General features: G+C 38.2%; 1 protein-coding gene across 7 annotated transcripts in view; it reads left to right on the top strand.

Moving 5' to 3' along the window:
* Nucleotides 1–17894, top strand: part of PTPRM (protein tyrosine phosphatase receptor type M) — a 485902-nt gene that overhangs the window by 174044 nt on the left and 293964 nt on the right. For all 7 annotated transcript variants that reach the window (XM_061994840.1, XM_061994837.1, XM_061994836.1 and 4 more), the window contains exon 6: nucleotides 15022–15196. In XM_061994840.1, the coding sequence (XP_061850824.1) occupies nucleotides 15022–15196 (175 nt within the window). The remainder of the gene's footprint in view (nucleotides 1–15021; nucleotides 15197–17894) is intronic.

Raw genomic sequence — 17894 nt, 5'->3', positions numbered from 1 at the left:
TATTATAGGAAAAAGAGGACAGAATAATTTTTTGGAAGAAACTTTCTTTTGGTGTAGCCTGGAACACTGAAAAAGCAAAGATTTTTCTTTCCATCAGTGTCTTTTAGCCAAGAATCTAAATTACAGCCTGCAAATTAGAATGAAGTTTAAAAAAATATTTGCTTAAAACCAGGTACATTTCTTCCACTTCAAGCCCAAGGCATACAAGTATATAGATTTTCTTCTCTGCATATGGATAAAGTTTGAACCATCATGTATTTACTATTTAGATATAAAAATATTATATTTAATAGTAACTAAAAGTAAAATTATTATAAAGTGAAAACTGCTTAAATGTTAAAAAAATGTTTCCAAGGCAACACTTTGGAAAATTGCCTCTGCAGCCTTAAAAGCCTGAATGTCTTGAGTCTACCTTTTTAAAACTACATACTACTAGCTTTTTTTTCCCCTATAGAATCTCCATCTCATTCAGTTTAGTGGACATATTCAGTTGATGAATAGCTCCTTCATATGTGAGTTCCTTCACACAAGTATATTTAAGTTTTCACTCTGCTCACTAAATGCAAATAAATTCTGAAAAAGAATTTATTCATTTTCTAATGGAATCTTTTCTACTAATCTTAATGGTTCACAATATTAGGTTGTTTCTGTGGGATGGACTGATATAATCCTTGTTTTATAGGTGAGAAAAATAGACACTGAGAGAGAAAGCAAAGTGTATCCCTTACTTTTGGAAATAGTTTCTGAGATACGTGGACCTGATTCTCAGCATGTAAAGCACTCAGTCTTTCTACATTCAGTGTCCACTGACGTTAGTTGCAGTAGTGAACAGCCAGTACTTCAGGGGGTTGACCTCAGAGACAGTTTAAGCTCATGACACAAGGCCTCTGTGACAGAGGCATGTCTGTAAAATCATGGAATGACACAGATTCTGTAATTGGCTTGTTTGATCCTTAGCTTCTTAGGCCTGGCTCCATCTCTTCGTTTTCCCACTCCCATCTGCTACTGCTTCTAATTTGCAGCTGGTTCTTTCAGTTCCCTCTGTGTGCTGCTTGTACTTAAAATGATCTAGAGTTTGATTTCAGGGAAATTGCTGTTCAGGTGATACCAAGCTAGCATGAAATTACATTGTAATAGTAAACCAAATGTTTTGGTATTAATTTCTAAAGATTTGTTGTAGCACGACTCAAAACAGATCTAGTTTTAACCTTCCTGTTATGGGTCCAGACATATTCCACTATACGAGGTTGCACAAAGGCCCATTCAGCCTGGCCTTGAACAGTGGCAGGGATGGATCAATTTTATTTTTCGGAGACTTGTACCTTAATTCAGTGTGAGTAGCCTTTCTTGAGTGAGGTTACTTAAACAGTGGAAAGCTACAGTTGATAAGAGAGGTCATCACTTCATTGAAGTAATGTATTTTTCCTAGCCTTATTTTAAAATGTGATTGAAATTCAAATAATTATTTTCAAATGTAATTCTCAGACCCATAACCTTTATTGCAGAAACACAGATCTAAGAGTAAACGTTTGTTGAAGGTAAGTAAGTAACAATAGGATCTCAGGATATGCAGTATCCTTTAGTAGCTGTAGTAAGCAGCATAATCAGATTTACCAATAGCGAGAAATTAATGAGTATTCTCTGATAGAAGGAGAAAGGATGAAATTTTTCATAGCCCTGATTTCTACATACAGTTGTCACATGCTACTTCATTTGCAGCCAAGAAAATAAGAACTGTATCATTTTAATGGCCAGTCTTCTCTAACCTATTTAAACAGTTTATTACCTGTCTATAAGTGGTTTGGTTTCTCTTCTTGTCTTCCTGAAAGCTGTCTTTCACCTTATTCAATCTTATATCTCTTTTTGTATCTTCAGTAATCTTTTGCTGAAGGTATGAAGAATATGAAAGATTTTATTCCTCTATAAACAAAACTGCAAAACCTGTATGCATTATTTATTATTCATTCAAAGGAAGCGATATAATCCTGTGTCAGAGGGAGTTCTGGAAAGCAAATTATTTTCCTTAGGAATATACACACACAAACACAAATGAGAGGTATCAAAAACATCATTGTGAGAATGTAGAACCAGTGCAATGACTCCTAGCAAATTATGAAAATAAAATACATTTATAGGATATACAAAGTAGTTTCTCTGTGTGTGCGTGCATTTGCTTGTTTATGTAAATCATGTAAAGTATCCCAGAAGGTGAACTGAAGTCCTGGAGTTTCATAAGAATTTTTTCTTATGCTATAAACTCTCTGAGGCTTTCACATAATTACTATTTTCATTGCTAAGTCTGGAAGCACTGGAGGAAAAAATGTATCAGCCATTTTTGAGTACTAAGATAATGTGGTAGTATTTTACCTGTAAAATTTAAATCATATACATATATAACAATTTAGAAACACAAACAAGTGGAACTATTAATGTAAACTGTACAATGAAATAGGCCTCCAGAAGATGTTATTTTCAATAGTAAAGAAATAGTTTGGAAAATAGTTAAAGTTTGATCAGTAGGTGCTTTTGTAGTACAAGAGTGCAAGAGATGCATTGTCCTCCTGCTCATAAATAGCAAATTGTCTTGAGTCCATTAACTTGAGAAGAGCTTTAATGACATCAGTCAGCTGGTGATTTTGCCAGGACATCGTATTTCCTGATGCATGTTCATCCTGTCGATAACCTGAAATTATTTTTCTGTCAGAAGGATAATTAGTGCTCTGCAAGAAGAGGCACAAATTTTACTGAATAGATGAAAGTCAAACTTTTTTTAAAATTCTAGTAACAGAATTTTAGCATGATTTCCAGGTTTCGATATGTTAATGTCTTTGTATTCCCCTCTCCACTCCAATATATATATTTTGTGCCTTTTATTGCAGTAAGTATTGTATGTTTCTCATAATGGGCATTAATCAATTTTGAGTGCATTTGATTAAATGCATAGTAATCCCACTATATGACAGAAAACTTTCTGTCAACAGCAGAGTATAGGAGGCTTCTGATGTGTGTGATATTTGTGTTAGCCAGTGTCTAAGGAGATGCGATCTTTGATGAAAACTTTTCCTTTGTTACTTGCATTAAATATGAATTGTCTGATGCCTACAATGTAGTCTAGTTTATGCTTTGGATGACCTTGCAGAACTGTGCCGTTTATTTTTACAGACATAGTACGAACTGAAATACTCCAAATTTGCCTGAATTTTCTTGGGAGGCTTTAAGTTCTTTGAGGAGAAATGAAAAAATAACATATGTATGGATGGCCTGACCATTCTTACCAATTTCCTTACCTTAGGCTAAAAAAGAAAGAAAAAAGAAAGCAAAAAAACCCAAAGGCAGAACCATGTTTATATTTGACTAATAGAAAAACTTGTGCACATTAGCAACTATGTATAACATTAGTTAAGAATCCAGGTTAAACTTTATAATGGATAATAACACGTTATAGAGACAAATGACTAGTAGCGTACTCTAGGAATTGATACTGGAACAAGTACTGTTTAGCCTTTTTATTACTGATGAGGATGATGGTAACATGCACCCTCTCCAAATTCACAGACAATACAAATTTGGGAGGAGTGGCTGATGCACCAGAGGGTTGGGCTGCCGTTTAGAGGAACCTTGACAGGCTGGAAAAATAGCTAGAGAGGAACCTCAAGAAATTCATTACAGGAAAGTGCAAAGTCCTGCCCCAGGAAAGGAATAGCCCCATGCATTAGTTCAGTCTGTGGCTTGACAAGCTCAAAAGTAGCTTTGTAAAGAACCTGGTGATTGTGGTGGACAAGTTGACTGTGTTAGCCATGTGCCCTTGCAACAGTGAAGGCTACCAGCCTTCTGGGCTGCATTAGGAGTGTTGCTAGCAGGTGAAGGGAGATGATACTTTGCTCAGCACTGGGGGGATATGTCTGGAGTGTGGTGTCCAGTTCTGGGCTACCCGATATAAGAAGAATAAAGACATGCTGGAGGAGGGTTAAGGGACTGGAGGATCTGACATACAGGAACAGAACTGGGACTGTTTAGCCTGAAGATAAGAAAGGTCAGGGGAGATCCTGAAAGGAGTAGCTGACAGAGCCAGTCTTCTCGGTGGTATCTAGTGCCAGGACGAGAGGCAATGGGCATAAGCTGAAATACAGGAACTTCCACTTAGACATAAGAAAATATTTATTCTGTTCACACACTAGAATAGGTTGCTTGGAAAGGGTAGGGGCTCTCCATCCTTTGAGATACTAAAATTGTAGCTGGATGCAGTCATGAGCAACTTGCTGTAGTTGACCTTGCTTTGAGCAGGGCGCAAGGACTAGATGATCACCAGAAATCTCTTCCAACCACAGTCATTTTGATTCTGTGATAATATTTTAAAATCACTATTCTCATCTGTAGCATTTAGCAAGTTTTCTGATAAGGAGATCCTGAAATGGAGTTTCTTGAGTGAGGTGAGATGTGTGCCAATAGACACACAAAGTTTTTCAGTAGTTGACTAGATTCCTCTTTTTTCCCGTTTTACCTTTGATCTGCACTTTCTTTTCATTTCTATTTCTGTCAGTTTGCACTTCTTACTTTACTTATGTTGATTGTAAAGGAAAAGGAAAGTCTCAGCAATAAGAACATAAGAACAGGAAAACCAGCAAAGCAGTTGGGATAGGACTCTGGCTAATGAACACTGACCTCTGATCACAGTCAGATTCCAGCAATTTATGTGGGAGGGAGAGTGTCAGAAATGGAAAATCATCTGTTAATGCTATGCCTGCCATCTAGTACTGTGTATAAAATGGCAGTAGTGCAGGAAGTGGCAAAAAAAAAGCTCCTTTTCCTATGATTTACAAGTGTGAAGTAAAGAAAATGAAAAGGATAGGTACTTTGAAGTGTTCTGTGGAACAATGGATTATTATCTGTATAATTGATACCTATTTGGTTTCAATAATGTTCTGGAGTTGACCAGCAGAAACCATCCAGCCCAGTGTTTTTATTAGTAAACTATGTGCAGCTGAGTTTATAAAATGAGTTTAGAGTGTGGTAGGAATGTACAGTAAGGTGACTTTCATCCTTGGACACTGTCTTTTCTAGGTTAGCATCAGCAAGGCTAAGCGACACATCAGGTGCCATGTGCTTTTATCGTTGGCCCGTCTCTCTGAGTGCAGAGACCGCTTTAGGACTAAATTCTCAGAGAGAGAACTGACATACTCTTGGAAATGTTGGAAACATGTTGCCAACCTGCTGTCCTCCTGTTTTTGCATCCAAGCACAATAAAATCTTTCCTCCGTAGTGGTGTTCTTCTCACACTGGTTCTTGCATGGGAAGCACAAGTTGGGTTCACAGAGACAGTATGATCAATGAAGTACTCAGCTGAAAAAAATAAAATGCCTGATGCTGTGATAGCTACTCTGAATCTATGTGCTAGCGTCACACTACTCATATGAGATCATGCCACTGGAATAGTGGAGACAAAAAACAGCCTTATGTTCTGCCACTGAAAAACATTGCAGAAGCCTGGCCAGCAAAGCTGCTGTGCAGGATAGGCCTCCCAATCCACCCAGACTGCCCTGTCCAACACTAAGAGCCTAGTGTCGGTAACCATGAAGAAACGCTGGCATGTTTTGTTATTAATACTAAAAAAAACCCGCAGACAAGGATAGATGGAAGAATAAACCTCATGAACCTCCTTCATCATTCCTAAGCGATATGGATGGTGAAAGTACCTGGCAGAGGCAGCTGACATTTTACACTGACTTTAGTCAGAACATTTAAATCAGAGCTCTGCAGATCAATGAGCACTGCAGACCACATTGGTAGTGATACCAAAAAATAAAATAAAACTTCAGTGGATATGAACACATTTGACAATTTTATTTCAAGAAAACTAAGCAAGCCGTGATACAGTAAAAAAAGAAATACTGCAGATAGAGAGGAGAGAGATGATTATCTCTGTAGTGATGCTGATCATCCATTGGGTTGCAAGGTGTGAGAACAGGTGGTATTCTCCAAAGGCCTTCCTTCAGCAGTTGTCCAGCAGAGGTGGATGCTGCTCTGCCAAGAGTAGGCTTGTGACACTGAAATACACTTTTGTTTTCAACTGGTGTACCTGGTTATGAATGGAATATGGAATGTGAAAATTTTTCATATAGGTGTTAAAAGGTTAGTCTTGGGAAAAGCCTTTTAAATAAAACAAAAATATAACACTTTAGCGTTGATTTCTTTGGTAATGTCCTGTAACCAAAAGAGGTTTTGGGGAAATAGGTGACGTTGGGGAAAAAATGATGAACGGTACACTCTCTTAGAGGTACGCTAGAAACTCTATGAAATCCACTATGACTTTGGTTATGGACAACAGTGCAAAACCTTAAGATGTCTGTCTCTAGCTCGGTAAAGTTTGTTTGCAAGTAACCTGAAAAATTACTAGATTTTGAACCTTCTAATTTGTTGAAGATGCCCTATGGCATCTTATATCTATGAAGAGTGTCATAAGTGCCACTTGAGAGCCATTATTGTTTTTCTTTAACAAATATGATATAAAATGTACAAAAAACTTTTGGTAAGAGGTAGTTGTTGGTTTTTTCCCTGTTTTAGAACCATTTCTCAAGTCTGCAGAAACAACGAGATATTAATGAATTGACAGCAAACACTGATTTGCAGAAAATTTACTTCCCTGCAGACATTCATAGACATATGCAAGTTAGAGGGAATGCACATAAATCTATCTCTCTCTTCCACTCTGTCCATCTGTCCTGGTTTTGGCTGGAACAGAGTTAATTTTCTTCCTAGTAGCTGCTACAGGTCTGTATTTTGGGTTTACATGGAAGAGAATATTGATAACAGAAGGATGTTTTGGTTATTGCTGAGCAGTGCTTGCACAGCATCAAGGCTATTTCTGCTTCTCACCCTGCCCTGCCAGTGAGTGGGCTGAGAGGGAGTGGAAGAACTTGTGTGTGTACAAGAAGCTTGGAGGGAGCATGGCTAGGACAGCTGACCTAGACTAGCCAAAGGGCTATTCCATACCATAGGACCTCAAGCCCAGTGTATAAACTGGGGTGGAGTTGGCCTGGAGGGGTGTGTTGTATTGTGCAGCACTTATTTTGTTGTTTTGGGTTTTTTTTTCCTCTTGGGTTTTGTTTCTCTTAAATACAATATTTCATTCTTCTTACTGTTATTATATTTTATTTTAATTTAGTTACACTCATTTTAATCCACGAGTCTTGATTTTCTTCTTCGATTCTCCTCCCCATCCTATGGGAGGTGTGGGGAGGTAGAGGGGGAGTGACTGCGTGGGACTTTGCTACCAGCTTGGCTTGAACCACCACACCGTCCCATATATATTCTCATTTCTTGAAGTTAGCTGTAAGAAGAGTTCTTCTGAGATTACCTTTATCAATCTAATCTTTTCAATATTCTTGTCTGAATTTTAAAACGAAGCAGCCCAAGCAGTGTTCTCTTTTCAAGAAATTTGATGTGATGGTTTAGTCTTCCAGTTATTCTGGAGTGTTAAATAATATAGTACATGATGATTAGCAAACCTCAGGTAAAAGAACAAGTTGACCTGTGCCACAGGGGGCTGGTTAAATTCAACTTGCTTTACAAGATCATATTAAGTATGCCTGTTTCTGGACCCTGAAGACTGCTTTGATAGTTCAACAGCAGTAGAATCACATAGGGACACACACAAGTTAGGCAATTGATGAAGTAAATTCAATCCTCTTTCTGTGCTATGCTGTTGGACCTTTGGGGGAAGGAAACAGTAACATTTACAATGAATACTGTAGCTAAAATGTACAAACTTACTTCTGTGAGGTACCATGTTCAAATCGAAAGGAGGCTTCTTTTCTAAGACCAAGGGCTGTTGAAGCTGTTTTGAGGCAAGGAGAAGCAAAGTAAAAATTAGATTAAGTAAACCCAAAGGGAAAATAATCGGAAGGAAACAGCATTGGATGAGGTGTGCATTGGGGATGAGAGCTGTTAAACTACTTAACTAACTCAATAATTAAAACCGAATCATCTCCAGTCAAACCCTCTACATTAGCTTCACTCTTTCCTGAACTAGTGTGTACCTTATTACTGATTACTAGTGCTGTGGTTGGTTTTATTCACATATTGCACAGTCATTGTTGAGGTGTTTAGCATAGCTTTCTTTAACCGTAGGCATGCATCTCTTCTCACAATTCTTTCCTCCTATTTGGAAGAATCTTTTCAGTATACTGCTGCTTAAGCCTTAACAGGGAATGGTTTCTCATCAATAAACATGTGTGTGCTCCTTTCTTGGCTGCTTCTTCCTTACCTGCTTTATAGAACTTGGTGACACTTTGGTTTTACCTGCTATTCTGGTTAAGACTTTGGAATAAACTTTAGGTTGTTCCCAGGACTCACATGTTGGACTTTCTTCATCTCATGCTGGTTTTTTTCCCAACAAGATAATGCTTTTCGAGTGAATAGAAGGGGGACCTGAGCTGATCTTTACTATCTGACTACATACATGGATAGAAAAGGCAGACAAATACATGCATTAATATATTTTGCATTATGAGTATGGTTGAAAATTATGCTAATTATGTTTCTCACTTCTCCAGCACTATGCTCCTTTCCAGCCCCTCCATAAACCTGGCATCTGCAGAATGCATAGTCTTAAAATCCTATGTATGCTCTCATCATTTGTAGCAAGGTGTTCATCCTAACTCTTGGAATATTTTGTACAAATTAAAGGAAGACAACAAGTACTTAGCATTGCATATTTTAAGGTATTAAGGTATAGTATTAGACAAAATTACTTCAGTGAAATGCTTAGCAGATACATGGATTGTTGCCATAATTTCTGTCCAAAGTACAAACCTCTCTGTTAGAGATTTCTTAGTTTTCTATTTTCTCCAGATGTTTCTGAGGATGTAGTTCCCTACAAGTCATTTTGTATTCTGTTGTATGCTATTAAAGACAAATGGAAAGAAGATTTGGAATTTTTACATAGTTTGTGAGCACTGTGAATTGTTAGAGAATGTTAACTCTTCTCAGTTACTCTGGAATGTAATGTAAAAATAAAAAATAGATTGAACAGGCTTGAGGGATTTTTCCTTTTAAAATCTCTATGTAATAATACCAGATTTGTTCCTGTCAGAATGACACAAAACAATTGCAGTATGTAAGTAGAGAGTAACTACTTTTGGTAAATTACACCGAGTTTAATGACTCCAGAAAATGCAATAATGTCTTTGTTTACTTTCTGTATGTTTGGCTGTATTTTCTAATAGGTGTCATTACTTAATATTTGATAACGTGACCACTCAATGTGTAACTTCAGTAATATTTTACAATATAACCCAAGAGCTCCAGCAAGGATTAGGTTTAATTGTAACAATCAGGGATTTATGGAGAGCTATGTGATTTGAAGAAAAGGCTCAGTTATCAAACATTGAAATATTGAATATTGAAATCCTTCTTTAAAGGTAAAATAATAGCATTTTGCCTGAATGCCCATTAGTTACACATGTAGAGTGCAATTCTGACTCATAACAGAGTAATTCCAAATAGGACAATACTAATCTTTTTCCAGCATGGCCTCATTACATGAATGAAACACACTTGTTAACTTACACAGATTGACTAAATACAGGATAATCACAGGATCTGTGGTGATTCTAATCTAGACTGACAGTTGTCTTGGTTATGAAAGCAATTCTAGAATTTCAGAGGTAGAGCCAACTGTCTTAATTATCGGAATAGTATGAATTCTGTAAAGCAATTCTGTTGGTATTAATTACTATTTGATTTAGATTTTAAACGTATTTTAAATAAAATTACTTCTGGTACTGCTGATGTTATTTGAGATCCCACTGGTATAACTGTAATCACGATTTTATAAATGTGCCCATTTGAAAGTGGGACAATGCAAACCCTTTCCTTTATTAAATATATGAAAAGCTGTTTAATCTACCTGTATGGATAGAGGGTTACTGACCAACGTTTCCTTTTAAGCCTCTTCTGGCAAAATTGTTGAAATATCCCATTGAGAGTGATCAATGCAGCGGTAGTGCTCGATATAACATCCCAGAACTTCAATCCCTTTGAATTACTGCTGCATTTTTGTTAAAAGTATTTCTGAAAGGTTTAATATATAGCTTGTTGCTGTGAGATTGCTGTTCATTTAGAAGACTTAGAGTTAGTTCATTGCCTAAAATAGACTGTAAGTCTAATTTAAATAACCATCAACCTATTTCTTTTCTTTCTAACTTGCCTAAAATGGAAAAATAATGTGCATTTTAAAGTGCTTTAAGCTGTCTCTGTATGTATTTAATATTCTGGTACTAGGAATATAGATTTTCAAGCTGTGTATATCCTGAGGTTAAATTAAGGTAATTTTTTTTATAGCCCTATATATTAAATAACATGTTGTTTAACAGAAAATTAATTCTTATAACTGACTTACCAGCTATATATTTTCATTAGTTGACTTGAAGAGCATTTATTGTATTTATTTTTAAAACAAAACTTTCTCTGAGCATTTGAAAATTTATAGATTGCTCAGCAGACAAGGAATCTGTTGTTCTCAGGTTTAGATCTCAGCATCTTGCAATCTTTGTTTTGTAGTTGAAATTCTTCTCTAAGATTTAGATTCCAGTTAGATTACAGATGGTTAACTGTCCCATAAAAGTGAACACTGTCATACCTGTGTTCACTTTTCCTGAATCACAGTATCTTAAGGGTTGGAAAGGATTTTGAAAGATCATCTAGTCCAAACCCCTGCCAGAGCAGGACCACCTAGAGTAGGTCACAAAGGAATGAAATCTTGGAGAGTGGTGTAGGAGAAAGGGGACTGGGGGGTACTGGAGGGCAGCAGGATGAGCATGAGCCAGCCATGTGCCCTCATGGCCAAGACGGCCAATGGCATCCTGGGGTGTATTAGAAGGGCTGCAGGCAGTAGATTGAGAGAGGCACTCCTCCCCCTCTACTCTGTCTTCATGAGACCACATCTGGAATATTGTGTCCAGTTCTAGACCCCTCAGTTCAAGAAGGACAGGGTGACCAAGATGATGAAGAGAGTAGAACATCTCCCATATGATGAAAGGCTGAGGGAGCTGGGGCTCTTTAGCCTGGAGAAGAGAAATTGAGGGGTGACCTCATTAATGCTTACAAATATGTAAAAGGTCAATGTCAGGAGGATGGAGCCAGGCTCTTCTCAATGATGACCAATGATAGGACAAGGGGCAACGGGTACAAGCTGAAACATAAGAGGTTCCAAAGAAATACGAGGAAGAATTTCTTCACTGTGAGGATGACAGAGCACTGGAACAGGCTGCTCAGATGGGTTGCTGAGTCTCCTTCTCTGGAGACATTCAAAACCCATGTGGAGGAGTTCCTGTGTGACCTACACTAGGTGGTCCTGCCCTGGCAAGTGGGTTGGACTAGATGATCTTTCAAGGTCCCTTACAACCCTTAAGATTCTGTGATACTAAAAATAGTCTTTTGCCATTTATTCATTGCTGAAATAAAAGTTTGGGAGAGACTGTAGGTGTGGGTTTGTTGGTTTTTTTAATACTAAGAAGCCTTTTTAACTTATTTCTGATGCCTGTGGACTGAATTTTTCTTATACTTGAATTCATTACCTTCATTACCATTCCATTTAAGCCTTAAATCAATTAGAAGTTTCTCTTACTTATTTGCTGTTTTCTCAGAAGAGAGGGAAGAGTTGCTCTCTTGAGATGTATTTTTTGTTGTCAAAAGTAAAACAATTATATTTCTTAGTCTTTGTCTATTCCAGACACTATGTTTTCCTTGAAAATATTTTTCCCCAAAGAGACTTAAGAAAAAAAACTCAAGTTCTCTGTAGAGCCAAGCTGAGTGACATTTAGGGCTGGTCATATAAATCAATTATTTAATCAGGTTAAGATTTCCTGTTGTAGAGCAGCAGTTAAAGAATTTGAAATCAGGTGAAACTGATGTGTTTGAGAATCAGCAGAAGTTGGAAAAGATTATGGGATCCAACTAAAGTAATAATGTATTATGAATGCTATAATACATTGATCAGTTCCAATCTTCATTTTATATAAGCATAAAAAATGGCAAATATGAGCACTGGGTATTTGAGCAGCTCCCTTTGTGGATTGCTGGCAGTTTATATAACAACCCAGGCTGTGCTGTTCATGATTTCTAGCAGCTACTGAAAGGTCTGAGGGGACTGGTGCAGTAGGTCTCCCACTGTATGGGGCCAGCATGGAGAGCACATGCACCATACCTTTCCAAGGTTGCCACTCTTCATGGGCTGTAGATTAAAATAGAAATTATACTGCCTCACAGTGTTGCCTAGTCCTTCCTCTTCATCTCTTTCAGGCTTTAACAGCATCCAGTAGCCTTTGTTGGGTAGGATCAGTGGGCAGTAACTCTCAAAGTGCTTCCATAGTTCTTAGTTGTGTTATAGTTCATGCAAGTCATGGTAAATTCTGGATGCAGATGCCTCGCGTGGAAGGGTGGGTGTACCATGCAGGCTGGACTGCAGAGGGGGTCGTTCTCACTCTAAATGAGCTGAGCTAGTTTAGGTACTAAAATTAATTAGTGTATGGTGATGTGTGGTTCCCTAGAGAATAACTTACACTATTTCTTGGCAGGGTAAAATAGCTTGTGTAAAGCTTCCTGATGTTGCGAAAAGAGAAAAAGAAAAAACTAGCGTGGGTGGATGTAATGTAATTGGCTATGCACAGAGTCCTTAAAGAGTCTGAAAGCTGCAGAAACATATTTTAAAACCATGTGCTTTGTGACCGGTCAGCAGCTCTGATAATTAGGATTAATCAGTCATTGTCTTAGGTGAAAAATAATGTCGCTTTTAAGAAATATTTGTTCTCTAAAATTATAATTAACCCACTCTGCTTGCTTCCTGCTATCTTCGGCCATGCTTGCTAGGAGGATATTACAGTGTCAAAACCAGTAAAAATTGTGATTTTAAAACAGTAGTTTGGAGTGTTTCTTTCCAAGTTTTGTTTTCAGTAACTGCCATGCCATGTCATGTCAGAGAAGCCAGTTTATCAGAAGCTCAGAATTGTAGGAATTTTAAGCAACAGGCCATTGTCTGAAGGAATTCTCAAGTAATAATTTAAAAGTGAGTAATTTTTAACGCATGATAATATATTCTTCTTTGGACACCTTAAAAGCATTTTTTTTCTTTTAAATAAGTTTTGCATCACCCATGTTTATTTTTGAAAAGGGAGTAACTCTACCTTACTATGCATGAGAGATAGTATATACTGTTAATTATGCTGCTTCTTTGACGTTAATGGCATGATTAACTTCATCTTGGTTTTGTGATTTATGGATGAGTCTAATTTTATGTGGCTGATATTTGAAACTCTAGTTATAACTGGTATTCTAAGGGTACTTTCAATACAATGGGAAGTAAAATCACAGAATGGTAGAGGTTGGAAGGGACCTTTACAGATCATCCCATCCAACCCCCCTGCTAAAGCAGGTTCACCTCCATCAGCTTGCATGGGAACATGTGTCCATGTGGGTTTTGAAAACCTCCAGAGAAGGAGACTCCACACCCTCCCTGGGCAGCCTGTGCCAGGGCTCCCTCACCCTTGCAGGAAAGAAGTTTCTTCACAAGTGGAACTTCCTGTGTTCCAGCTTATGCCCATTACCTTTTCTCATGTCATTGGGCACTACAGGAAAAGACTTACTTCATCGTCTTGACACCTGCCCTCTAGGTATTTATAAGTGTTGATAAGGTTCCACCCTCAGTATTCTCCGAGATAAAAAGCCCCATGTCTTGCAGCATTTCCCTTTAAGTGAGATGTTCCTGCCCCCTAAACTGGAGATAAGGTAATTTCCAGGTCAGTAGAATGAGAGGAGTATTTCCTATATAGGTCTTAAATTCTTCTAGACAAACTACAAACTTTAGGGCAGAAAAATGACATCACCAGCTGTGTTGATGATGAAGCTCAGTAGTGCAGGACCCTTGCCCTGCAAATAACTGGTATCATGACATAGCATTAGACTGTGCATATGCCTTCCTAGAGAGAGCGTGTTTTGGAAGATGCTTGTTAGGATTCTTCAGTTTCTCTTGATGATTTGATAATGGCTGTAGCCTTCAGTTTGTTGAAATATATGTATTCTGTGAAAAGTGTGTATTTCTTATTTGCTTCTTTGATTAAATGGTTTGATGAGTATACATTCCTGAGGGTTTTTGAGTGTTCATAGTGTACGTGTCCTATTTCATGGGCAGGTGGAACATGGGTTCTGATGAGGTTCTGAGATCCAAGTCTGTCTCTGCCCTCATCCTTATGTCTGAGGACATGGCAAGATGTCACCTGTAACTTCTGTCTGCTCCCCTCCATTTTTCACTCGCCAAGCCATGCATTGGGGCACACGAGGGAGTAGGCTGGTAGCATGGGACTTATGCTGGGCCTTATTCTCCCCAGCTGTCACATAACTCATTTTCATGTGCTCTTCACGCAATATGTTGAATTGAGGGTGAGACACTGAAGTAGCAACTGCCCAGTTCGCAGTATCATGCTAGGGAAGTGAGAGATGGAGACAGCATCAGCCTTGCTCGTTATTCACCTGGTAAAACCGTACCGTGTCTCTTCCACCTCATTCATTGTTAACCCCATGGGTAGTTGCTGCTCTGTGAGAACTACCTACTCACATTTCTGTGCGAGCTGTGCAGGATGCATACGCCAAGTAGCAGATGCAGAGGGGAGGAGAAAGAGTATGCTGAGGTTCATGTTTCTTTAAAAGAAATAACTTTAAATATTTGTGTAAAGTGAGCCAAGCAAGTACATGTTGCATTGCTCTTAAATCTTTCTATTAGTTAATCTATAAGGAGTTGAAAGCAGCTGTTCCAGATGAGTGGTCGCCCACTGATGATGAATGGTTTAACTCACATGGGAAGGCAGTAAAGTCTCACACAGCATAAACATCTGTAAAAGTAACAGACAGATTTCTGCTTTCATCTTGCCTCTCCTCTTGGGGAACTTGAGAGAAAAGAAAAAAGTTGTTTGTTAGTATTTTTTTTTTAATATGACTAACAATACTGTTTATTTTTGTTTCTTCACCTAGGGTATTTATGTAAGGGATGCACCTTTGAAGGACATAAAAGTGTTCAACTTTCGCCGATTTGTAGCTCTGTTTAGCGTGGTAAATGCCACAAAGCAGGATGCTGGCAACTATCGCTGCATGATTCGGACAGAAGGAGGAGTTGGTGTATCAAACTATGCAGAACTGATTGTCAAAGGTATTTCACAATACAGATCAGTATTTGCATGCTTACTCTATGGAGTAAAGACCTGCATTTGCTAACTCAGTAAGAATGTCACCCGTAGCCTGTTAAAGTCAATAAGAAGTTCAAGAAATAGAGTCTATTTATGTAAATCCTGAGAGTCTATCCAGCTGTAACAAGGGCATAACAGAGGAAGCCAGGACTAATTAACTGTTTACTTGTTGATTATTGTCTTAAATATTTCCCCAAAATGCACTGTATAGAACTCTGTGTCTTTAAAAGATGTAAAGAAAATTGTAAACATAATACTGGCTATTTACCTCCTTTGTGGAGATTACATTCTAAAAATGTATTTACTGCAAAATGCAGAAGACTTATGTTAAACTGAACACATAAAATACACATATTCCAACATATGGAGGGATGTTTTTGAAAACAGCAGGAAACACTTAAATGTAAATAGAATGCATACAAATCTGTCCATCCTTATTATAGAAAACTAAGTAAATCATAGAAAACTAAGGCGATTTTAAAATATTCATTAAATTTCAATTCCATTTTCATTGCGTCTTACTTTTGTACTCATAATTTAGAAGAACACATTATATTTTTGTTCTATCAGAGACAAAAACAGATTCTGCAGCATCTAAGCTGTGGAGCTACATTACTGTGTTATGTCTCTTCCCTTTCTTGTCTATTCTGTGCCTGACAAACAGGAAGTGAAATGAAGGCCTAAAAGCTCTTCTTCTTCTCTTTCTGTAAACAATTTTATCCAAGTTGGCAAGGAGTGAGGGAATGATCTGAAATTAAATCCATCACAGGTGTGAGATTTTTCTTTCAGGAGGAAGGACACACTTGCATCTATTAGGCATCCTCTCATTTTAAAAACAATATCCTTCATTGGATAGGGTTTTTTTTTCCTTTTGGGAGTAATATTTAGATTATAATGGTTGATATCATTATAGCTATTCTAATGGAATTAAAGAAACACATAGGCTAAGAGTAACAAAGCAAGAAATTAATTTCTGTGTAGTAACTTCTTGTCATTCTGCTTTCCAAAATTCTCCTTTAGACTTTATTTTTTGGCTTAAGAAGGAAATTAGCACTTCTTATGACTTAGTCATCTAAGTAAGTACCCATTGCAGTATAAGAGCTTACAGTTTTAGGTGCACACAGCAGACTGAATAAGGGGATTTTCTCTTTCCTTTCTCCTAACTCTTTAATTATTTTGTATATTTATAAACCTATATGGGATTTGTCAGGACTTTTAAAAGATGTGATTGTTTCTCTAAGGAAAATGTAGGACAATAAGCAAGGAGTAGGATAACTTTTACATCTGAATCTTAATTCAGAAGTCAGTATAGAAAGCGTGCGTACATGAAGCTAGCAGTAAAGGTGTATTGGTCTTACCTGGCAAGGTTTTGGTGGGGGGGCAGCTTCTGTGAGAAGCTGCTGGAAGCTTCCCCTGTATCTAACAGTGAATGCTAGATGGCTGCAAGATGGACCTGCCACTGACCAAGGACCATGGTAATGCCTCTGTGAGAACAGATTTCAGAAGGGTGAAAAAAAGTTGCAGAAGGTTAACTGCATCCACAGAAGGGAGTAAGAATACATGAGAGGAACATCTCTGCAGACACCAAGGTCAGTGCAGAAGAAGGGGGAGGAGGTGCTCCAGGCACTAGAGCAGAGTTTCCCCTGCAGCCCATGGTGAGGCCACGTCCCAGCAGCCATGGAGGCCACAGGGGAGCAGATACCCACATGCAGCCCAGGGAGGACCCCACATCCGAGCAGATAGATGCCCAAAGAGGGCGCTTGTGACTCCATGGGAAACCTGTGTTGGAGCAGCTCCTGGCAGGACCTGTGACCTGGGGAGAGAAGCTCATGACAGATCAGGTTTTCTGTCAAGGCTTGTGACCCTGTGGCGACCAACCCTGGACCAGTCTGTTATTGAGTGATTGCACCCTGTGGGAAGGACTGATGTTGAAGAAGTACATGATGGACTCTCCCATGGGAAGGACTCCAAGCTGGAGCAAGGAAAAACTGTGAAGAGTCCTCCCCTTGAGGACAACAGAGTGACAGATACAATCTGTGATGAACAGACCACAACTTCCGTTCCTTGTCTCCCTATGCTGCTGGGGTGGAGAGGATAGAGAAAAATCAAGAGTAAAGTTAGGCCAGGGATGGAGGGAAAGGTGTAAGGAAGATAAGATTTGGTTTTATTTTTTATTATCTTACTCTGGTTTGTTTGGTAATAAATTAAACTAATTTCCCCAAGTCAAATCTATTTCCCCATGACAGTAATTAGTGGGTGATCTCCCTGTCTTTATCTCAACCCATGAGCCTTTTCTTATATTTTCTCTCCCTTGAGCAGCTGAGGAGGAGAGCAATAAAAAAACTTTGGTGGATAGCTGGTGTCTGCCCAAAGTTAACCTACTACAAAAGGAAGGGTTTGAAAGATAGGAGATACAGTGGCATAGGTGGAGAATCAGACCAGGATGTTAAAAAAAGGAAAGTAAAAGTTTTTTTGGGAAAAAGAGATGAGACAGAGTGAGATGGTCAATATATAATTTACATTGAGAAGAGATATAGGAACCTTAACAGTTAGGCTGTAAGATAAGGATGAGGTTTTTTGAATTAAATAAAAATTGAGGTAGGTGTTTAAGAAAAAAAATCAGTGGAATGATGGAGAGATGATACAATTAGAACAGTGTTT

The sequence above is a fragment of the Colius striatus genome, chromosome 4, assembly GCF_028858725.1.
Source record: "Colius striatus isolate bColStr4 chromosome 4, bColStr4.1.hap1, whole genome shotgun sequence".
NCBI lineage: Eukaryota > Metazoa > Chordata > Aves > Coliiformes > Coliidae > Colius > Colius striatus.
This window is presented reverse-complemented; position numbering and strand designations above follow the sequence as displayed.